We start from the raw sequence: 24,966 nt of genomic DNA, 5'->3' as shown, positions 1-24,966 counted from the left end.
CCTCAACTTCATAATGAGTGCATGATATTTCCAACTCAAATTTAAAATTAAAAAGTTTTTGGTTAACTCCATTGATCTTATCTGCATGTTTTTTTCCTAAACTGAATGCCAGTGTTGAATGATGCTAATGTGACTACATTTTCACTTTATCATACCACAGTTGCAAAATTACAATTCCATTGTTACTAGTAATATGATTAATAAAAACAATTTGTTCAAGGTTCTATGTAGTTAATCTCCTTAGTGGATATCCCACTGGGGGCATATTGTCCAATTTCTGTGATTTAATTACTTGAAATAACTCTTCTCTATGAGGTTATGCCTTTTTGTTGTTGCTATGCCTTTCATAAATTTTTATTTTCTTATTTAAGTGATTTCAAAATGTTTTCATTTAATTCATCTTATAAAATTGCAAACCTGGTTCCAAAATGAGAAGGCTATGCTAACAGGTCACCCCCACCATCACCTCCAGGTATCCATTTGAATTTTTTTTTTTCATAGAAGGACTGGGGTGTAGGCTAGAGCTGCAGGGGGTGAAAAGATACACCAGAGTGTATCTGCTAAGGAGAGCAGTGGGTGAGACAGGAGGTGTGCTGCACCATATGTGGGTTAGTTCCCTGGCTGGGGATCAAACTCAGGCAGGCCGTAACAGTGACAGCACCAAGACTTAACCTCTAGGCTACCAGGAAGGCCCAATACGGTTTTGGCATAAACATGCATGGATCAATGGAACAGAATTAAAAAACTCCAGAAATAAATCCACTAATATATAAACACTAAATTCATGATAAAGGAGCCAGGACCATACAACAGGAAATGAAGGATCTCTTTAACAAATGGTGCTGGGAAGACTGGACGCCCATATATAAAAGAGTGAAGTTGGATTACCATCTATCTCCATGCACAAAAATAAATTAAAAATGAATTAGTGACCTAGATATAGACCTACACCGATAAAACACAGTGAGAAAAGCACTGGCTATACTTTTCACATCAACGATAAAGTTATTTTTAGAGACTTGACCCCTATTGCAAAGGAAATAAAGGCAAAAATAAGCAATTGGGATTATCTCCAAACAATTCTACACAGCAAAAGTTAGTATAAGTAGATTAAAAAGACATCCCATTAGGGCCTCCCCGGTGGCGCAGCGGTTGAGCGCTGGGTTGCAAAGCTGCCCGCAGCCTCTGCAGAGCTGGTTCGATCCCCAGCTGCTCCCCGGCCACCGGAGGAGGGTCCCACATGGCGCACAGACTTCTCCTGCTGCCCGCTGCTCCCCTCAGCAGTGTACTTCGGTCCTTCTTCTGCTCCTCGCTCTGGCTCTGGTGAATTCTCTCACCCTCTCGCACTTCTGACTGTACCCAGTGCTTATATAAATAAATAAATATTTTTAGATATAAATAAATAAATAAATAAAAAGACATCCCATTAAATGGGAGAAAGTATTCACACGTTACACAACCAACAACCTACATAAAAAACTTACTCAATTTAACAATTAAAAAAAGTACAACCTGGGCCTCCCCTGGTGGCACAGAGGTTGAGCGCTGGGCTGCGAGGCTGCCCGCAGCCTCTGCAGCGCTGGTTCATTCCCCGGCCACCAGCAAGGGTCCCACAAAAAAAAAAATACAACCTGATATAAATGGGCAGATCTGAGAAGACAATTCACCAAAAAGGATATCCAGAAGGCCAACAGACACATGGGAAAACGTTCATTATCACTTTTGATAAGGTAGATGCAAGTCAAAACCACAATGAGATATCATCTCACATTCATGGCAATGGCATGTACTAAAAAAACCTCCATCAGCAAATTCTGGAGAGGATGGAGATAAAGAGGAACCCAATTACATTGTAAGTGGGAATGCAAACTGGTTCAGTCATTTTGGAAAGAAATCTGATATATCTTAAAAAATTAAAAATGGGGGCCTCCCTGGTGGCGCAAGGGGTTAAGATGCAACCTATGAAGCAATCCGCAGCCACTGCAGCACAAGTTCGATCCCTGGCCAGGAAGCAACCCATATGGCACAGCAGACCTCTCCTGACTCGCCCCCTGTTCCCCTCAGCAGTGTATTTCAGTCAATCTGCCTGTTCTGTTCCCCACTCTGTCTCCGGTGAATCCTCTCACCCCCCACACCTCTGTCCTGTACCCCAGTTCTTGTATGCATAAATAAATAAATCTTTAAAAAAAATTAAAAATGGAAATACTATATGACCCAGTAATCCCACCCTTGGGCATATATCCAAAGAACATAAAATCACCAACTCAAAGCATTATATGCTCTATGTTTATTGCAGGATTATTTATAATAACTAGGACATGGAAACAACCTAAATGCCAAACGGTAAAGCACTAGAACAAGAATATGTGGCATAGCCAAACACCGGATTACTATTCAACTTAAGGTTTCATTTATAGCAAAATGGAAGTAGTTTAAGGGAATTATTGTAGTAAAGCAAATCAGAATGATAAAGACAAATATTAGATGTTTACAAAGTAGACCGTTTAACAAAGGAAAGTATCATTAGTTATAGAAACCAGCAGACTAATAAACAGATTTCCAAGGTTAAGTGGTGGGAGGAGAAGAAAGGGTCAAAGAGTATAATATAAGGAATGGGGGGAAGAAAAACTGCCTTTTCAGGCGCCTCCCTGGTGGTGCAAGGGGTTAAGACGCAGCATGATGAAGCCATCCGTAGCCACTGCAGCATGAGTTCGATTTCCAGCCAGGGAGATGACCCACATGGCTCAGCACACTTCTCCTGCCTCACCTGCTGCTCCCCTCAGCAGTGTATTTCAGTCAATCTGCCTGTTCTGTTCTCCACTATGTCTCTGGTGAATCTTCTCACCCCCCACACCTCTGACCTGTACCCCAGTTCTTGTATGCCTAAATAAATCTTCCGAAAATAAAAGAAAAAAATGGCTCTTCAGAGAAGAGGAAAAGCCAGGGGAGATAAAGGCAAAAACCTCAGATTTTTACGACCTCAGCTGAAAATCTCCAAACTGCAGATGACCTACAAAGTAGGGGCAGAGACTGCATGTCAAGATCCTATTAAGACCCTGTTGGGCTCAGTTCCCCCTGGGAGAAGTTGTGCTAAGAGCAGATAAGACTTCACTCAGGAGTCTCCAGACAAGATATATCATGATTACAAGAGCACAAATTGTGTATTAAAGACTCTTGAAGCTAACAAAGGACCATTTTTTAAGCTCAACTCACTGGTAAGATGTGTCCTTCAAGAACCATGGCCAAAGGAGGCAACCTGCCCAGTTTGTCTGGAAATTTTCTCCAACCCAATTTCACCCCACTGTGCACACTTTCTGCTTTGATTATTTGTTATATTGGATGACAAGAAGGAAGGCTCTGAAATTGACCTGTCCCATCTGTCAAAGTGTAAACAAGAATCCCGCTCTGGAGAAATGGCAAATTAGAATGCTGACAACTTTTGCCCAATAGCATGATGCCCTTCTGGAGCAAAGTATGTACTTGAGAACAAATGAGCTCCTGAGGTTCCTGGAAAACAAGATCCTGAATGCAGCCTCCCGCCAACTCCCTGACGACCTAAGAAGCATACAGTGTAAGGATGGCCACAACCAGATGGAAGACCCCCAGAGGTTCACCTACCTGGCTATGTCATGGACACCCTGCTTCTCTGCAGGCCATCATTACTGGGAGGTAGGAATGGGTGTCTGCAAGGGGTGTGTGCAAGGACTTAGCAGAAAGAGGTTTCTCCTTTCAGCATAGCTTCGTGATCATGCTCATGAAGGCATAAGCTATCAACACCAACTCCACCCCCCAAACTAGAACTGCTGCAAGGCCCAGCCTTAGTCACAAATTCTTTTGAGATGTTGAGATGAGAGAAAGAAAGTTTTTTGACGTTAGAAATGATATCCTTATCTATAAAAACTGTTTCCTGTTTGTAGAACTTTGGCTCCATTCTTCTGCCCTAAGTTGCCTGGAGAAGGGGGCCCCAATAATTCCCTGAGCACCTGCCTGGGAAGCTTAGCCTGCCCTTGAAGCTTTCAAAGAGATGAATGAACCTTTGAGTAGGTTTCTCACTTATATTTTCTCCCAAACACAGCTGCCTCAGGTTTTTTGATAAAGAACTTTGAGAAGATACATATTTAATGGTGATTCAAATTTATTCAAACAGGAACTGTCCTTTGTCTAATTTCAAAAATTAGCCTATGGTATGTTATAAAGTGGTATGTTATATATGATAGGAAAAAAGGTATTAATAAGCTTAATCAGAGAAAGGCAAGTTTCTAAGATTCTGAACATTCTGGAATTAGATTACAGAAGGTTGGAAATGATTGGGGGGTGGGTGTTGTGTGCACGCACAGGTATGGCCAAGATTAAGGCCCAGGACCTTTGCAGCAAGGAGGAGGAGCTGCTGAAACAGCTGGTCTACCTGAAGGTGAAGCTTTCCCAGCTGCATATTGTCAAAGGGACAGGCAGGGTGGCATCCAAACTTTCACAGATCTAAGTTGTTGGCATATCCATCACCCTATTCTCACCTTCATTAACCAAACTCAGAAAGAGAACCTCAGAAAATTCTACACAGGCAAGAAGTACAAATCCCTGGATCTGCGGTCCAAGAAAATGTGGCACTGTGCACCACCAGCTCACCAAGCACAAGCAGAACCTGAAGACCAAGAAGCAGCAGCAGAAGGAATGGCTGTATCCACTGCAGAAATACACCTGAGCGTTGCTGCGTCAATAAACCAAACGGACTGACATTAAAAAAAATTTTTTCAAACGTTTGCTTTTGATTTTCTTTTTAATAGTAGGATTTTACATTTTCTTGAAATAAATCTATAAAACATTTTTTTAAATGGGAAAATATTCTGAGTAACAAAGACTTATTAAAACTCAACCAATTTAATTTAAGGTGTGTTCTTTATAATTTAATTTAAGGTACATTCAAAAAGGCCCTTGTAGCAAAAGAAAAAGTGGGAAGGGGGTAGGAGAGAAAAAAACAGAATGGGAAAAAAATAGCAAAATGTTACATAAACATAACCATATCACAGAGTATATTAAATGTAAAGTGCAAAATAGGCAAAGACAGACTAGATAAAAAAGCAAGATTTAACAATATGCTGTTTATAAAAGACAGAGTTTAAATACAAAGCTACAGACATCTTGAAAGACAAACCATGCAAATATATAGCATAAGAAAGTTGGTGCAGTTGTATTAACATTAGACAAAGTAGATTTCAAAATAAGGAATATTACCAGAAATAAACAGAGTCCCTTCATGAAAGTCATTTCAACAGTAATGATCCTTAAGAACAGAGTTTCGAAACTACATAAAGACAAATATTAACAGAACTACAGTGAGAAACAAACAAATATGAAACAGTAACTGGGGGTTTTAAAACCTCATCTCCCAGTAATTGGTAGAATTAGTAGACAAAAATCCAGTAACATTCTGAGGGTGCTTTATAAAGTTAGCTATGTATTACCATATAACTTGGCAATTCTAATACAACTACAGGAAGTTCTTTTTATAAACAAATACCAATCATTAGGTATTCTATCTAAGAGAAAGGACAACATATGTCCACACAATGACTTGTTCACAGATGTTCATAACAGCTTTTCTTAATACAAAAATGGAAAGAACTCAAATGTCAAACAACAGGTGAATGGATAAATTGAGCTGTGTATATTCAACAGGATTCTTCTTAGCAATAACTGATAAACACAGCATTATGGATGAGTATGAAAAACAATAAGCTAACTAAAGGGATACTTGCCCAAAAGAATATATGCTGTATGACTCCATTTGTAGAAGTTCTAGAACAGATACAGCTAACCCAGATTGAACTCACTCACAGTGGTAAAAAAGCAGAACAAATGGTTGCCTCGGAATTCCTAAGTTATTAAGGGAACTTTCCAAGTGTTAGTAATGTTCTACTGCCTCACAGGAGTTAGAGTTACACAAGTATATACATTTGTCAAAATTTAGCTAATATACATTTAAGATGCATATATTTCATTGTATACAAATTTCATAACACATGAAAACGGTAAACAAATATTGAGCCCTAGTTAAGAATATGCATGCTAAATTATTTAGATTAAAGTGAACTAAGTGTATCAGAAAAATAGGATGGGTTTGATGGATGGGTAAAGGGGTGACTCTAAATACAGAATAAAACAAGTACCACAATCATTACTGGTAGAATCTAGGTGGTGGGTATACAAGTATCTACTGTAAAATTCTTTCAACTTTAGTGTTATTTGAAATTTTACATAATCAAAATGCTGAGCCTGGGCTAGAAAACACTGACAGTGGCTATATACTCCTCTTCCTAGGAAACAGATTGAAGACTCACAGTTTTAGCAGAAATGAGCCTTAAAACAAAGCTCTTTTGCTTTTGAGATGGGTCTGATTATCAGATGTAAGCATGTCCACTTTAGCTACCATGTGTATCTAAAAACATAAAATACAAGAGTTATTCAGGGTGACAAGTCTACTGGCAGTAATAAACACAGACTGGCAACATTATCTGATACATGACATGCAAGTACACATACCTGATATGTACATCTGCTCAAGGCATTTAATTGGCAAACTATATGCCCACTGTGTAAATAGCAATTGAAATACAAAAATACAAGTAGGAATTACTTTGGCTTCTGTTTGAGAACACAGAAATAAAGCTACTACCACATAAAGAGAGTCACATGAAAATTCTGGTTTCCTTGTGTATATAAAAGTTATGTCAACATTATACTGCAGTCAAGTATGCAATAGCATTGTATAAAAAAACAACGTATGTACCTTAAACATGACACAGAGACAAAAGTGAGCACAGGCTGTTGGAAATATGGCACCAGTACACCTGGCTGGACACAGGGTTACCACAAATCTTCAATTTGCAGAAAAAATGCAGTATCTGCAAAGCTTAATAAAGTGAAGTACAATAACACGAGGTATACCTGTATTCTCAACCACTTCTGACTGCAGTCAATGGTACTGACACACATAAAGCAAAATTAGATATCTGGGGAAAAAATAGTTTTAAACTATAGAAAAAACAGTATAAAGATTTAAACAAATAAAGGTTTCTCTCTTTTTCTTCTCAGAGTCACGGTAACAACATAGGTAAAAAGAGTGTCTCCCATTCTTTTTTTTTTTTTTTTTTTTTTAAGGATTTATTTATTTAGTGCCTCCCTGGTGGTGCAAGGGGTTAAACACTGCACTATGAAGCAATCCGCAGCCTCTGCAGCACGAGTTTGATCCCCAGCTGGCCAACCAGAGAGAAACCCACATGGTGCAGCAGACCTCTCCTGTCTCGCCCACTGCTCCCCTCAGCAGTGTACTTCGGTCAGTCTGCCTGTTCTGTTCCCAGGAACAGAAGTACAGTATACTGACCGAAGTACACTGCTGAGGGGAGCAGCGGGCGAGACAGGAGAGGTCTGCTGCGCCATGTGGGTAGCTCCCTGGCTGGCCAGGGATCAAACTCGTGCTGCAGAGGCTGCAGACAGCTTAGGCCACCAGGGAGGCCCTCATCCTCTATTTCCCCACCACCACCACTACCCTTTAATTCCATTCTTCCTTTCCCTCTTCCTCCTTCTTAACCTAACACACTTAGGAAGTTTACTGATATCTACTAGTTTTTGAAAGTGTTTTACTTTGTCAATTTGCTCTATGTAAATGACCAATATCTGTTTTTATCCTTCCGACTTTGCTGCTCATAATTCTCTCAAATTCCCTCTATTTTGTTGAAAATGGCTGCATTTTACCCTTCTTATGGCAATACTCCAAGGTGTACATGTGGTACATCTTATTGACCCATTTGTCCATTAAAGGACATTTAGGCTGCTTCCATATCCAAGGTACTATAAATAATACTGCTCTGAATATTGTGGAACATATGGAGGGGTCTGTGGATTGTGTCATATTCTTGGATATATTCCCAAGGTGGAATTGTTGGGTCATACAGTATTTTTAATTTTTTAAAGACATTACCAGATTGCTTTTCCATGATGGTTTCACCAGTTCAAATTCCCACCAACAGTGTACTAGGGTAAGGTTCCTTTTCCCCCTTGCATCCTCTCCAGCCCTTGCTGGTGGAAGTCTTTTGGGTATGTGCCATCCTCACAGGTGTGAGGTGGTATCTCACTGCAGTCTCACTATAGTCTTGACATCATTCCTCTTAGAAGTGACAATAAACATTTTTTCATGTCTTTGGCCTTCCGGATAGCCTCTCTGGTGTGGACTATCTGTTCATATCTGCTGTTCATTTGTTAACTGGGTTGTTTTTAATGGTTGAGTTGCACACGTTTTCTATATATCTTGGATATTAATCCCTTATCAGTTATATATTGTGTATTTTCTCCTATTCAATAGGATAGCTATTTAATCATCTTATATTTTCGTTCACTGTATAGAAACTTAATTTGAGGTAATCCCAATTGTTTGTTTTTGTGTTTAATTCCTTTGCCATAGGAGTTGAGTCATCAAAAAATATCTATCGTTGATATCATGGAACATTTCACCAATGTCTTCCTCTGTGTATCTTACTGTTATACGTATTATAAGCAAATCTTTAATAAATGGTGCTGGAAAAACTAAAAAACCACACATAATATAATGAAGTTGGATTACTTTCTAATACCACACACAAAAATAAATTCCAAATGCATTAAAGTGACTGTTTTCCCATTTTGTAGTCATAGATGTTTTATCATAGATTAGGTGCTGCTATACATATGGATTTATTTCTGGATTTCTATTCTGTTCCATTTGTGCCAATACCATAGTGCTTGCAATACTGATGTTTTACAGTTAAGTCTGAAGTCTGGTAATGGGATACATCCATTTCTTTCCTTTTGTCTAAGGCTTGCTTTTGAATTTGAGGTCCTTTGTGGTTCCATATAAATTTCAGTATTTTTTTTTCAGTTGATTTAGAAAATATTCTTAGGATTTGATGGGGAATGCATTAAATCTTTCCACCACTCTAGGCAAGATAGTCATTTTAATTATATTTCCCCATTCAGGAGCACGGTATAGCCTTCCATCTCTATGTCACTAAGTCCTTTAATAACATCTTGTAGCTCTCATTGTATAGGTCTTTTACCTCCTTTGTTTAGATTGAATCCAAGGTATTTAATTCTTTTTGAAGCAATTACAGATGAAGTTATTTTCTTAATTTCTTTTGCTTCTTGTTTGTTGTTCATATTTTAAAAAGCTATGGATTTCTGTATGTTGATTTTGTACAGGCTGACAGTTTTTCTAACACTTTCAGAATTCAGCTATTCTTTTCACCTCCTAGATTACAAGATACACACTGCAATTCACACTCTTAAGTCGCAAACAAAAGCCCAAATTCCAACTTCCTACTGCTCTTATTAACATGGATTATTTTCACAGCACACATCTAATACCTGTGATCAAATGCTGTAATTCTTAACAAAATGCAGCAAAAAAAAAAAAACTGTTTCAACATGTTCAAGCACACTTGGGAGGAAAAAACATTTTTGGCAGTGATACAGAGCTAAGAGAAAAAAAAAAAAAAACTCCTTTAATTTCTAACTTGACAAATCCAACTCTAAACTCCCTTGCAACTGTGTAACTAAAACTGACAGGAGCATCTGAAGCACAAATGCTGTTCTTGGATGAGTGATAAGAGTGGAGCAGTGGAAGTACTAATACAGAGTTGTGTCAATACAATGACTAAGAATCCATGCAAAGGCAATAAGTAGCTCTGCCCACACCCCAGAGGCAAACCCCAGAGGCACAAAGCCTATCACAGACTATATGACCACAATGATTGTGTCATTTACAACCCACCTAGAGCACAGCATGGATCACCCCATTACTTTGAGTAGTTCTCCATGTCTGCAGCAACAGAGGCAACCAGGTAACCAGGTTCACAGTCTCTGCAGGCTAAATTGAGACCAATTCCCACCAACATGGGCATAGCATAGGACTGCTATACTAGTCTCTTGTCACATCACTCTGACATCTAGGATGGCTTCAAAATAGCCTGTCCTTGTCATTTCAAAGCATAGACAGATGGCTTAACAGACATTGATTCTCAGTGTTGGAGTTTGGAAATTCAAGATCAAGGTGTTAGCAGGGATGGTTCTTTCAAAGGCCTCTCACCTTGGTTTTGTTTTGTTTTTTTAAAGATTTATTTATTCATGCACAGAAGAACTGGGGTACAGGCCAGAGGTGCAGGGGGTAAAAGGATTCACCAGAGACAAAGTGGGGAACAGAACAGTCAGGCAGACTGAAATACACTGCTGAGGGGAGCACCGGGTAAGACAGGAGAGGTCTGCTGTGCCATATGGGTAGCTCCCTGGCTGGCCGGGAATCAAATTTGTGCTGCAGAGGCTGCGGCTAGCTTCACAGTATTGTGCTTAGCCCCTTGCGCCACCAGGGAGGCCCCTCACCTTGTTTTGGTTGTTTTTTTGTTTTTTTTTTTTTTTAAAACTTTTTTTTTTTTTTTTTTAAATAGAGGCATGCTTTATTTATTTATTTATTTATTTAGTTTGTTTGTTTATACATGCACTGGGTACAGTCAGAAGCGCGGGAGGGTGAGAGAATTCACCAGAGCCAGAGCAGGGAGCAGAACAGGCAGAAGGACCGAAGTACACTGCTGAGGGGAGCAGCGGGCGGCAGGAGAGCTCTGCGCACCATGTGGGACCCTCCTCCGGTGACCGGGGAGCAGCCGGGGATCGAACCGGCGCCGCAGAGGCCGCGGGCAGCTTCGCAACCCAGCGCTCAACCACTGCGCCACCGGGGAGGCCCTGTTTTTTTGTTTTTTTAAAGATTTATTTATTTATTTATTTATACAAGCACTGGGTACAGTCAGAAGCGCAAGAGGGTGAGAGAATTCACCAGAGCCAGAGCAGGGAACAGAACAGGCAGAAGGACCAAAGTACACTGCTGAGGGGAGCAGCGGGCGGCAGGAGAGGTCTGCGCGCCATGTGGGACCCTCCTCTGGTGGCCAGCAGCCGGGGATCAAACTGGCGCCGCAGAGGCTGCGGGCAGCTTTGCAACCCAGCGCTCAACCGCTGCGCCACTGGGGAGGTCCTTTTTTTTTTTTTTTTTAAATAAATGGTAGGTACTGATATGTTATTTACTAGGGCTTTTTTTTTTAAGATTTATTTATTCATGCATTCAAGAACTGGGGTACAGGCCAGATGCATGGGAGAGTGAGAGGATTCACCAGAGACAGAGCAGGAAACAGAACTGGCAGATTGACTGAAATACACTGCTGAGGGAAGGAGTGGCCAAGTCAGGAGATGTCTGCCGCACCATGTGGGATTCTCGCCAGCCAGCTGGGATAGAACCCGCACTGCAGAGGCTGCAGGCAGCTTCACAGCGCTGTGCTCAACCGCCTGTGCCACCAGGGAAGGCCCTATTACTAGTTTATTTTTTTATTTTTATTTTTTAAAGATTTATTTATTCATGCATACAAGAACAGGGGTACAGGCCAGAGGTGTGGGGGGTGAGAGGATTCACCAGAGACAGAGTGGGGAACAGAACAGGCAGACTGAGTGAAATACATTGCTGAGGGGAGCAGCAGACAAGTCAGGAGAGGTCTGCGGCACCATGTGAGCTGCTCCCTGGCTGGGGATCAAACTCGTGCTGAGGTGGCTGCAGATAGCTCCATAGGTTGCGTCTTAACCCCTTGCGCCACCAGGGAGGCCCCTCTTCTGCTACTGAACATCACATGCAGGGTCCCCCATGTGGAACAAGCTGATGCTTCCCTGTGTCTCTTCTGACATGTTAGCACTAGTTGCTTCTCACTCTCTAACACTGTGTGAGCAGCTTACTTTCCAATCAAAATGCAAAATCTTTAGCCCTTCTTCTCACTGTATTCTCTTCTCACTGTATTCGCTCTTCCTCTCAAATATTCCTAGTACTAACCAAAGAGCTCTGTAAGATTCTCATGTGCTTTCTGAATCTAAATTATTATGGTCAGTGGATTACCAACTCACTGAATGAGACCAAAGGCTCTCTGGTTCCTTATAAGATATAAATATATCACACCATATAAATGTTACTTCTCCCAACCAGAGAACAAATTGTGCTTGCCAGTCATTCTGGACTCATCTATTGACTGCTTGACCTACAGTCCTGCCACCCAAGAACCACTGTGACAAATATCTGAGAAGAAATAATAGGTGTAGATCCCAAATTCACTTTGTTAATTCATGTTACAGCTATGACAGTTACAGTTAATTTAATTATAAAATCAATTTAGTAGGTCATGTCCAGCAGTTCTTTTAATAGGAAAAAAGAATAGATTAAGAAATTCAGAGGGCAGGGCCTCCCCAGTGGCGCAGCGGTTGAGCGCTGGGTTGCAAAGCTGCCAGCGGCCTCTGCGGCGCCGGTTCAAGGCTGCTCCCCGGCCACCGGAGGAGGGTCCCACATGGCGGGCAGACCTCTCCTGCCGCCCGCTGCTCCCCTCAGCAGTGTACTTCGGTCCTTCTGCCTGCTCTGCTCCCCGCTCTGGCTCTGGTGAATTCTCTCACCCTCCCGCGCTTCTGACTGTACCCAGTGCATGTATAAACAAAACAAACAAATAAATAAATAAACAAACATGCCTCTATTAAAAAAAAAAAAGAAATTCAGAGGGCATTGCTTGCAGTAAGAACCATTTCTTTAACCCTTTGTTTATAAGTATTTACTTACACAAAGAGAGAGAAAATGAGAGAGAGAGGGTCAGGCAAGGCATAGCTGCCTGATGACCAATTAGGAAAATATAACATGTGCTGTCTACACTACCTCTCACCATGCACAAAAATCAACTCAAAATGTATAAAAGACCTGGATATAAGACTTGAAACCATAAAATATATAGAAGAAAATATAGGTAAAACGCTACAAAGCATACATCTCAGTAACATCTTTAAAGACTCATCACCCAAAGCAAAGAAAGTCAAGGAAAAGATAAACACCTGGGATTACATCAAACTGAAAAGCTTCTGTACAGCAAAAGAGAGTTTAACCAAAACAGACACCCCACTGATTGGGAAAAAATTTTTGCATTCCATATAACTGATAAGTGACTGATCACAAAGATATACAAAGAACTCACATGATTCAACAAAAACAAAGTAAACAATCCAGTCAAGAAAAGGGCAGAAGAACTTAAAAGACATTTCTCCAAAGAGGAAATGCAAATGGCCAACAGGCATATGAAAAAATGTTCAACATCCCTTATAATCAGGGAAATGCAAATCAAAACCACACTGAGATACCACCTTACACCAGTGAGAATGGCACATATTAAAAAAACTAGCAATAACAAATGTTGGTAAGGATGTGGTGAGAAAGGAACTCTCCTACATCGCTGGTGGGAGTGCAAACTGGTCCAACCACTATGGAAAGCTGTCTGGAGGTTCCTCAGTCTACTAAAAATGGAGCAACCATATAACCCAGCAATTCCACTCCTAGGGTCTACCCAAAGGACACAAAAAACAATGATTCAAAAGAACACCTGTACCCCTATGTTTACTGCAGCACTATTTAATATAAGTAAAACCTGGAAACAACCCAAATGCCCAAAAATAGATGACTGGATCAAGAAGATGTGGTATACATACACAATGGAATATTATTCAGCAATCAAAAAAAGATAAACTCATGCCATTTGCAGCAATGTGGATGGAGCTAGAAGGAATTATGCTCAGTGAAATAAGCCAGAAGAAAAGGGAAAAATATCGATGGTTTCACTTATAGCAGGAATATAAGGGAACCAAATAAGACATCAGTGTAAAAAAATAATAACAGTACAAAACACAACAAAGCAAAAACAGACAATTATAAATCAGAGACATACTGCAGGGGAGGAGGAGGGAGAGGGATCAGAGGGAGGAAGGAACGAGCATTGGGGACTGAGGTGATGGTGCATTGGTGAAGGAAACTCTATGGGGACTACACCTGAGGGGGTGGGGGGAAACAAATATTGTTTAAAAATGAACAACGATGTAAAAAAATTTTTAAATTAATTTTTAAAATTTGAGAAAAAAAATAATAAAATGTGCTGTCTAGTCCAAGATCACAGTTCCCCACCAGAGAGTGGCTAAGGGAAGATTCAGTGAGTATGTGAGCTGATAACCCATGATCCCTAACCTAGGGGATCTTTTCCTCTCCACTTTTTAAATGGAAACATATTCACAAAAGTAAACAAAATATGAATGAATAACCACTGGTGAAGCATTCAGTTATTTCCCTCTTTTTCCTCGTTTGAGAAAAGCAAATCTCAAAAATCATATTATTTCACCTAGAAAATCATAGTACATGACTATCAGATCTTGACAAAACAACACAAATATCATAACCCACAAAATTAGCAATTCCGCATTATCACTTAATATCCAGTCCTGCACTCTAGGGTACCTTATGGTGACCCTAGGATTATAGGATAGGTTATGATTCTTGTCTGAGTCAACTGTTTTTATAAAAATGCAAAGAATCCACTCAAGTATACATTTAAGTATCTTACAAAAAGGATTTACATCCTGATAGAACAGCGTCAACATGTGAGTAAGCTGGGTCCATTTAGTAAAGAGGCAGCCTTATCCGCAATGTATAGGGACAGCGGAGCAGGAGGGTAAGCCCTAGTGACCATCGTACCCCCAGGCCTCAAATCTCTAGCAGCCAGTGAATGTCTCTGCACTCATCCTCCAGGCATACCAGGACCTACCCATCTCCCCATCTGATCCTCTCACCTCTCCACCACCTTCAGTGCGACATTACAGGAACTCAAGTCACCCTCATCATCTATGCCAAGAAAGAACAGGGTTATACCTGGGGCCACTTTATATGAAACTCACTCTGATCTGCTGGTTCTCTGGAAGCTCACTGATTCCTGTCCTAAAGAAATAGGCCACATAGTGCAGCCTGAATAACTGCTTGACAAAAGACAAACAGAAGCAACTAAAGATCTAAAAAAGCCTTACCAACCCACATTTTTAATGGTCTAAATCTGCATTTTCGGGAGGAGCTAACTTAGAGAATTTAAATGTCCAAATGATTTTCATAATGAGTAAGTCATCACTTCTAGTGTTTAAGCCCAATCTGTGTCTAACTTTCAAAATAGGTACTCCTAGTTAACTGACCATAATAAGACCAATTTAAGCACCAAATTTCAGGAGTTGAAGGTGACTTACATAGAATGGGAAATGGGGGTAAATGTGTTCACGGTCATGGCCTGGTTAGGAATCCTGCCCCACTGCCCTCTGTGGCCAGGCACAGGAAAATGGGCTAGTGCAGTAACAGGATACGGAGAAAACTCCTGGCTTAGATGACTAAGTAATTGTTACCTCTTCTAATAAACAATGAAATTAACCTTAACCTTGTCTATGCATAAATCTTTCCACATACTAACTAAAATTCTTGAATTTTACTGGTTTAACGCCTATTCTAAAATCTCAGGAAGCTCTTACTGCTTTACTCTCTCCATACTGCTGAATGTTTTAATGTTTCTGTCCAAGTTGATAGAAGGCTCCAGAAAAAACTTAGTTCCATCCTTCTCTGTCACAGGCAGGTGAGCCATTGCACATAGGGACATGGCCTGTCCGAATGTCCTGGCTCCCAGCATTCTATAGAACAGTTAGCTCAATAGCAGCAAAGCACCAGACCTAGCAACAGAGCATCTTCTACAATCAGATCAAATGTGTCTGCTAAGGATGGTCACTTAGCACCCACTCCTCTTCTACCAGCCTTAGCAGAAACAAATTCAGCTTCATTCCTTTTCAGTGGGCAGCATCCCTCTGCAGTCTAACGCTTGCACACGGAATCACCTTCTTGGGCTATTTTTCAGACTTAAACCGCCATTACAGGTAACTTCAAATAATACTGTACTTAATACATGTGTGTTGGCAACATAACAAAACAATGAGTAAAGAAAGTGAGATCTCCCGAAGAACACTGGCTACAATCATTCTCAAATACGACCTTTTAAAAATAGGGCACCTTGTAAAACAAGGTGATGCGTAATCCTCAATTGAAGGACACTGCTGGCTCTGAAGAGTAAAGAGTGGTAAAGTCATAGGATTTATCAAGGTGTGCTTTCAACTTATGCAGAAAAGTACACAGTCACACAGTTATTTAAAAGGACAGTAACAGGTAAGACACTTAAGCATATCATAAAGCCTGTATTTGAAAAGATACATTTTGCTAAAATCGACTTTGCATTTTAATGGTAATTTATTCTACATTGTTATTTCAGTCTCAAAATGTTGCATTTATTAACTACCGCAGCTAAAGTCACATTTTTAAAACTATACAAACTAAGCAGCCTCTTGAACTGTGGCCTAGATCAAATTGCCAAATGTAACGTCACTGAAATCACACAGCTGATAGCAGGTAGAGCCACACTTCTCAACCAAGGAATTGTGAAGCAGAGCTTTTGCTTTTACTTGCTATGAAAAAACTGAAGCCAAGTAAGCAGTGAATGTTTCTACAATAAGCTTACACCCCAAGGTCTCTAAGATACCAATCCTGAAAACTTTCTTACCCCTAACTGGGTTCCTCCTTAGATCCTAGTCACAGACCCTCGGGGAAGGACAAGTGGACAGCCTGGGTTTTGGGGAGAGTCACTGACCTGAAGGGGCGGAAAGGCGTGGCTCCTTCCTCCCCCGTCGCGTCGGCCCGGCTGAGGACCACCTAACCCCATTGTCCAGGGGTTTGCCTCCTACCCGGTCCACGGAGACCAACTCCTCTGGCCCTGTGCAAGGCCTGAGAGTTTGCCGTCCACCGGTGGGTCCAGCCTGCCCCCCCATCTCCACTCGAAGTTGTGTGCGGCCGCACTTTCCCCACGCCGGACCTTCAGTCCCATACGTCCCCAAGTTGGGCCTCCCCACGCCTGGCCTCCCGAAGCCGGACCTCCCCCACGCCGGGCCTCCCCAAGTTGGGCCTCCCCACGCGGGGCTTCCAGACCCGGGCTTCCCCACGCCGGACCTCCCCACGCCGAACTTCCCGTCCAGCACCTCCGGTCTCGATCTCCCAGCGCCCGGCAGCCGCAGACCTCGGGGCCGCCCCAAGGGACCATCTCAGTCTCTCCCCAGCCCCAGGCTTCCGCCCTCCGCCCACCTCGCTCCGGCTCTAGCCCGTTCCCCGCCCGGGCGCTGGGAAGACGCGCCCGCGCACGCTCACCTTCTTGCCCTTCTTGCCCTCCTCTTCCATGTCGCCGCGAGCGGCCCGGCCCCGCCCGCCCCGGGAGCCTCGTGCCTCCTGCGGCCGCTACATGCTCCCTTTCGCCCCGCGGCCGCCGCCGCCGCTGCCGCCGCCGCGCACCAGCGCCGCCCGCCCGGCCGCAGTCTCCGCCCCAGGCCGCCAGGGGCCGTCAGAGCTCCGCACCCCGCACCGCGCACTTCCGGGCCCGAGGGCGCGGCCACGCTCCGTGCACGCCCACACCTCGCCCCCGCCCCAACCCCGTAACGCCCCGCCCCCAGGCCTTCAGGGTTGCCGGGAACGCGCCTTCCCTGCCCGCCCCGCCCCCAGCCCGCCCCTGCGCTCGGGGCCGACGGGCTTTTCAATTCTGCCGCCATCTTTAGGACAGCCAACTTCCCAGCCTGCCTCGCGCTCAGGGAAGCCGCGCTCAGGCCCAAGGCAAGCGAGGGAACGGGAGGGTGAGACCCGCGGGAGGGGCGGGGCAGGTGGGAAGGGGAAGGCGGAACCCGAAAGAGGGGGCGGGTCTGTGGAAGGAGTGGGTGGTGTCTGCGGGGACGGCGAGGGCCGGAAGGCGGTGGAGGGCTACAGGAAAAGTGGGGGCAAGGGGAGGTCTGCGGGGAAGAAAGAGGCGGCCGCCTGGAAGGCAGATAGGCGGGCAGGAAGAGGGTGGGGTCACTTCCTTTATTTTTCTTATTTTGCCGCTCTGTTGCCGTGACTACAGTGAAGGCCTTTTCTACAGACTTCCTCTGTTCCAATGCTTTCCTGCCATAGACAAAGACATCAGAAAAGTAGAAATGCAATAGCAAGCAGATACAGACCCTGACACACTACAATAATCCCTCCTTATCCTCTGCAGATATGTTGCAAGACCCCTAGTGGAGTCCTAAAACTATAGATAATACCGAACCTTATATATACTGTTTTTTCCTTTTCATACAACCTATGATAAAATTTAAGGTATGAACTAGGCCATTATAAGATTAACGCAATACCTAATGATAAAGCAATTATGAAAATATACTGTAAGAAGAGTTACATGAATGTGGCTTCTCAAAATATCTTATTCTATAATGTTTTTGGAACTCATTTGACCAGTGGTACCTGAAAATGGGAAAAGTAAAACCTCGGATAAAAGACTACTGTAAAACCATAGAACATTAACGGTCACTGGGATAACTGCCACCTTTTACAGATGAAGTTCGGAGAATCAGGCTGTCCAAAAGCACACTGCAGGGGCCTCCCTGGTGGCGCAAGAGGTTAAAACGCACCACTGCGAAGCTATCCGCAGCCACTGCAGCATGAGTTCCATCCCCAACCAAGGAGGTGACCCACATGGCCCAGCAGACCTCTCCTGTCCGCCCGCTGCTCCCCTCAGCAGTGTATTTCAGTCAGTCTGCCTGTTCTGCTCCCCACTCTGTCTGGTGAATCCTTTCACCTCCCCCCCACCCCGCACCTCCGGCCTGTACCCCAGTTCTTGTATGCATAAACAAATAAATAAATAAATCTTCAAAAAAAAAAAAAGCAGCACACTGCAGATTGGAGCCACCAACATCAGTTGGCCACTAAGTCAAACTAAAATGTAAACTGATCCCAAAGAAACCAACATTTGCCTCAGCTGATTTTTAAGTATTGGACACTGTGCCAGTTGTCCATGTGTTATCTCTAAGCTCCATAGTCATTTCTCATTTCCTGCTCTGCAGAAAGGAGCTGGGTCCTTTAAGCAGTCCTCCAATTGTTAGGGGGAAAGGATGTCCTGCGCTAATCCCATACAGGCTTTGTGGACTCCACTCCCACTCCAGACTAAAGCCATCAAGACATTGGGAAAGACAAATCCCATCACCACCAAAGGGAAGGTGGCTGGGACCTGAGGGTGGAGTTAAGCAGCCAGGTTGGGTATAAAAACCAAACACGTGGGCCTTGTGCTGGCTCCCTATCGCTCGCCTCCTGGCTTCACGGCTCCTGGCTCGCGGCCCACTCTCAGAGTGCCATTTGGGATTCCAGATCGGCGGATCGGGTAGGACTCATTTAAAACTTTGTCTCCCACTTTTCTCCCTGAGCTGTACATTTCCTCATTTCCCCTTCCCTTGTAAATAAACCTTTTATTAACCTTTCGCGTGTGTCTGCAGTAGAGCATTGATAAGTCCTTTTAAGCACGCGGGTGAGGACCCACAGTCAGGCACCCCATTTTGTATCGGGGCTGCCCTGTAACAGTTTCACAGGTGGGCCAAGATAAAGTTTTGTTAGTGAAAGGTGCTGGGAAGCAGTGCAGAAGGAAGGGACTGCTGCCTCATGCTGGTGAGATCTTTTGACAGGCACCTGTAAAATGAGAGGCTCATAGCACCCTTAACCTTGTATCAAGGTAGCTCCTCCAGCTCCAGATTCTCCATAGCACCTGGCTCTGCAATACATGGCTGCCAACACTACCCAGACGCCCAAATATTCCTCCAGCACTTGTCTAGGGAAGAGAGTTTTAAATCTGAATGCTTTGGCAAGACACCGCCCCATAAACAACTTTCCTTGCACTGTAGAGTGGACGTTGACCCTCTGCCAGAAGTTCTCTGCCATTCAGTGAGCTGTAACTATGTTCTATCCAACAAAATCTGGATGTTACCCTGAAGAAACAGGGTTTCTTCCCTGGGAACTTTAGTTCAGTCCTCAGAATAGTAGCTACTTCTTTATTTTTTAGAGTTCACTTTACTTTTTTTTTAAAAGATTTATTTATTTATGCATACAGGAACAGGTGTACAAGTCAGAGGTGCGGGGGGTGAGAGGATTCACCAGAGACAGAGTGGGGAGCAAAACAGTGTATTGACTGAAATACACTGCTGAGGGGAGCAGCAGGACAGACAGGAGAGGTCTGCTGCACCATATGGGTCAACCCCCTGGCCGGGATCTAAGTGGTGATGCAGTACCTGCATATTGCTTCACAGTGCTGTGTCTTAACCCCTTGTGCCACCAGGGAGCCCCTCACTTTACTTTTGACTAGCCAATCCCTTGTTCCCCGACCCCTGTTATACTTAATAGTTTTTCATATTAAAACTTCTTTGGGAGCCTCCCTGGTGGCACATGGGGTTAAGATGCAGTAATATGAAGCTGTCTGCAGCCTCTGCAGCACAGAGTTCGATCCCCATTCAACCAGGGAGTTATCCACAAGGCGCAACAGACCTCTCCTATCTCACCCGCTGCTCCCCTCAGCAGTTTATTTCAGTCAGTCTGCCTGTTCTGTTCCCCACTCTGTCTCTGGTGAATCCTCACCCCCTGCACCTCTGGCCTGTACCACAGTTCTTGTATGCATAAATAAATAAATCTTTTTAAACAAACTTCTTTAACTTTGTTTCTGTCTCCTAGTTGGACAATATTTGATACAGATACCAAAAGAATAGTTGATCACTGGGTTTTAGGTGTACCAGTCCCTTTGGCAATAGAGGTATGAAAAATGACCCTTCAGTTTACCTTCTACAATGATTTAGCTTGCCACATTGACAGATGCAAATAATGCAGTGCATTTGGGAGTTACTATTCTCCCACAAGTCACAAAACAGCTGATATTTGAGGTTTTCCACTAATGTACATTTCCACACTTATTACTTCATTATTGCAGCAAATAACACCACTAAAACTTCCCTAGCCTATATTTTGGGAAAAACTCACACTACTCCTCTATTTCTTCTTTACTGTCACACTACTACCACACTCAACACTTCTGACACCAGATATGGGGAACATTTTCTCCACACTAAGAAATTCTACTCCACCAGCTGGTTGTCCTACAATTTATCTCAATTCTAACACTACCTACCTGAAGTTAGCATCAGAGTCTACATATTAAGGACTCAGTCCCGTGGGTCTGCCTTCACCCCAATTCAGATGTCAACTGCTAGTCCAAATGGTCACCTCTACTGCTAACTGATGAACTATAAATTGGATGTTCCCACAACTCCCTCCTTAGGTTTGATTAATTTGCTAGAGAGGCTCACAGAACTCAAGAAAACATTTTGTGTACATTTATCAGTTTGCTATAGAAGGATATGATCAAGAATACAGATAAAGGGGCCTCGCTGGTGGCGCAAGGGGTTAAGACGCAACCTATGAAGCAAGTTAAGATGCAACCTATGAAGCTGTCCACAGCCACTGAAGCACGAGTTTGATCCCTGGCCAGGGAGCTACCCACATGGCGTAGCAGACCTCTCCTGACTTACCACTGTTCTCCTCAGCAGTGTATTTCGGTCAGTCTGCCTGTTCTGCTCCCCCCTCTGTCTCTGGTGAATCCTCTCACCCCCACACACACACCTCTGGCCTGTACCCCAGTTCTTGTGTACATAAATAAATAAATTTTTTTAAAGATTTATTTTTATTTATTTATACAAGCACTGGGTACAGTCAGAAGCGCGGGAGGGTGAGAGAATTCACCAGAGCCAGAGCAGGGAGCAGAGCAGTCATTAGGACTGAAGTACACTGCTGAGGGGAGCAGCGGACGGCAGGAGAGGTCTGTGCACCATGTGGGACCCTCACCCAGCGGCCGCGGATCGAACCGGCGCTGCAGAGGCTGCGGGCAGCTTCACAATCCAGCGCTCAACCGCTGAGCCACCGGGAGGCCCTAAATAAATATTTTTTAAAAAGGAATACAGGGGCCTCCCCTGGTGGCGCAGCGGTTGAGCTCTGGGCTGCAAAGCTGCTCGCAGCCTCTGCAGCGCTGGTTCGATCCCCGCCTGCTGGCGAGGATCCCACATGGCATGCAGACCTCTCCTGCTGCGCCTGCTGCTCCCCTCAGCAGTGTATTTCATCAGTCTGCCTGTTCTGTTCCCCGCCCTGGCTCTCGTGAATTCTCTCACCCTCCCGCACTTCTGACTGTATCCAGTGCTTGTATAAATAAATAAATAAATCTTAAAAAAATAAAAATAGAAAGAATAAAAAATAAAAAAGGATACAGATAAACATTCAGGTAGAAGAGTTACCTAGGACAACATATGTGGGAAGGGGCATTGAGCTTCCATGCCATCTCCAGTTGAAACTGGGGTTAAATGGTTTAAATTACTCTCAGTTCTCAGTCTTAGAGAATAAAAAAAAAGTAATATCCTCTCTGAGGCTTGTCTTCACAGATACAGCATATTTATAAATGAGGCAACAGGAACATGAATGGATGCCACTAACCTTGAGAAAACACAGGACCAACAACACAGAGCCAGGAGTGAGTGCAAAGAAAAGGGCATCTATTGACACAGAAGATCCAGTTACTTGGGGGAAAAAACTCTCCCTATATGAACCAATAGGTAATTAGTCAATAAACTTCAGTCAGATTCTGTTTCTTTGCCCTTAGTCCACTTCTTAGCTAATAAAATTGACTTCCTTTGTTTTCAACCCCACTCCCCAAAGTCAATATAAACCTCTTCCCTTTACTGGATGGAGGAGCTGATTTGGGTTTTCCTCCTGCCTCCTTGCTGATTGACTTGCAACAAACTCTTCTTTCAAAACGTGGTGCCATAATAATTGACTCCTATGCACATCATGCAGTGCACCTATTGCTTGGTAACACAGCCATGCCACTCTCCCAGTACCTTCATGTGTGTTCTACCCAGAAGCTCGCTGAACCCCATGCAGTTGGATATTTGTGGAGGCTTCTTCACATAGGTTTGATCAATCATTAACTCCTTTTCCAGTCCCTCTATCCTATTTGGAAAATGGGGAGGTGGTATAGGAATGAAATCCCAAGCTTCAAATCATGGCTTGGTCTTTGCAGTGACCAGTCTCCATCCAGGAACTATCCAGGAGCCCATTCAGAGTTGCCTCATTAGAACAACACTCCTCTACCACCCAGAAAATTCCAAGGGTTTTAGAAGCCCTGTTTTAGGAGCTGGTAATTATATACTTTCTATTTGCTTCATCTTCACACACACAAGCCCATACTTCAAGTAACAGTCTGTTTACTAATTTTGGGAACAAATGGGAAGTAACCAATGGAGAAGAAGCAAAGGCTATTTGCTCAGAGCTGGCTACAACATGGGAGTGCAGCACCCTCATATGCATTTAGCAGAGACCCAAGGGCAGGCTAGGGAGTAGGAGTATTTCCTGGTAGAGAAAAGGGAGGCTCAGCATCTGGATGAGGACCTCAGGCCTGGAGAAGATTAGTGTCCCATGTGGTTGTTTATAGGAAAATGTTAAGCTTTCCTCTAATCTCTTAACCTCTTTGGGTGAATGTTAGTCTTCAAATTAGCAATCTGGAAATAATATTCCTGTTCTGGCTCATAAAGTAATGGAATTTGTATACTGTAAAGGGCTTGATTGTATTTACTCAGTACTATACATAAAATATGAGTTTCAAATACTGCTCTGCACTTATCTGCAGAACCAAGTTCTTACCTTCCTAGCCTAACAGTCAAGACCCTTGAAGGTATAATCTTTATGTACCTCTCCTTGTCAAGAACACACCACAAGGAAAAAAAAAAAAACACACCACAAGCCTGAAATATTTAGTTGCATCTCCAACAAGACACTCCCTTTCCTGACTTAATATGTTCCCATGTGTTTTTCTCTGCCTGAGTGGAAAATATAATTTTTTAAAGATTTATTTATGCATACAAGAACTGGGGTACAGGCCAGATGTGCGGGAGGATGAGAGGATTCACCAGAGGCAGAGTGAACAGAACAGGCAGACTGACTAAAAAACACTGCTGAGGGGAGCAGGGGGCGAGTCAGGAGAGGTCTGCAGCGCCATGTGGGTATCTCCCCGGCCAGCCGGATCAAATGCACTCTGCAGAGACTGCGGACAGCTCCACAGCGCTGCACTCAACCGTCTGCGCCACAAGGGAGGCCCAAAAATATAATTAAAAACAAAATTTCCGGGCTTCCCTGGTGGCATAGGAGTTAAAGTCAGCTCTATCAAGCTATTGGCAGCCACTGCAGCACGAGTTAAATCCCTGGCCAGGGAGCCGACCCACATGGCACAGCAGACCTCTCCAGTCCCTCCCACTGCTCTTTTCAGCAGTGTATTTCAGTAAATCTGCTGTTCTTCTCCCCACTTTGTCTCTCGTGAATCCTCTCATCCCTCCTAATACCCCCCCACCTCTGGCCTACACCCCAGTTCTTTATGCATAAATAAAAATGATTCTTAAAAAAAAATTGATCTTCCTTTAAGAAAATATTAAAAAATTTCCTCCCAACCAGAAAACCTCTTCACAAAGGTACAACAAAAAGTTTATTGAGAATTAAACCAGAATGTGATACACATTAGGGCAATCCACTAGAAAGATGCAGATAGGAAGAAATCTCATGCTTTTATATAGCTGAATAAACACAATGCATCCTTGTGCAATTTGGACAAGTTGTACCCTTAACCACCCAGGAAACCGAAGTAGGGCTTTATATCCGCTGACAATTACATTTCAAAGTAAGGACTCCGAGGTGCTGAGATGTGAAGATAAGCCAGAGGCGTGTGCATTCATTAACTGCATAAATTTGAAAGGGACAGTGGATGAAATCCTGGGGGGAAGGATGGGGGTGGAGTTGGGAGGGTAGCCTAAAGAACTGGAGGATGCGGCATCCAGCTTTCCTTGGTGGGGCCCTTTTCCCCTTCTTCGTCCCCGGAGACCGACCGGGCCGGCTCCCGATTTCCCGATCTCCTGTTCCTCTAAACGGTTGCCTCTCGGCTTCCCAGGCCTCCCCACCCTCCCAGGGGCTCCCTTCGGCGGGCCGAACAGCGGGAAAGCCCAGCCACCACTCCACTAAACTCGAGCTCCGCAGCCTCTCAAATTGCAACGAAAGGGGCTGTCGGAGCACCCCCACCGCTTTACGTCACCTACCCGGACGCGCCAAGGCGCCTGTCACGT

At 43.6% G+C, this 24,966-nt stretch overlaps 1 protein-coding gene and 1 pseudogene across 7 annotated transcripts in view; one reads left to right on the top strand and one right to left on the bottom strand.

Annotated features, from left to right (window-relative positions):
- The window catches only part of CCM2 (CCM2 scaffold protein), a 68,438-nt gene extending 43,487 nt beyond the window's left edge, over window positions 1-24,951 (bottom strand). For 2 of the 7 annotated variants that reach the window (XM_037493176.2, XM_037493188.2), the window contains exon 1: window positions 17,126-17,230. In XM_037493176.2, the coding sequence (XP_037349073.1) occupies window positions 17,126-17,155 (30 nt within the window). In that variant the 5' untranslated portion in view covers window positions 17,156-17,230. The other 5 variants (XM_054695657.1, XM_037493171.2, XM_054695659.1 and 2 more) reach the window with 5 other exon arrangements.
- Window positions 4,340-4,699, top strand: LOC119237527 (60S ribosomal protein L35-like; annotated as a pseudogene).
- Window positions 24,952-24,966: the final 15 nt, after the last annotated feature.

Source organism: Talpa occidentalis, unplaced genomic scaffold, assembly GCF_014898055.3.
Source record: "Talpa occidentalis isolate TD23 unplaced genomic scaffold, MPIMG_talOcc4v2.1 talOcc4.10, whole genome shotgun sequence".
NCBI lineage: Eukaryota > Metazoa > Chordata > Mammalia > Eulipotyphla > Talpidae > Talpa > Talpa occidentalis.
The sequence above is the reverse complement of the archived record's forward strand: the minus strand, read 5'-3'. Positions and strand labels throughout refer to the sequence as shown.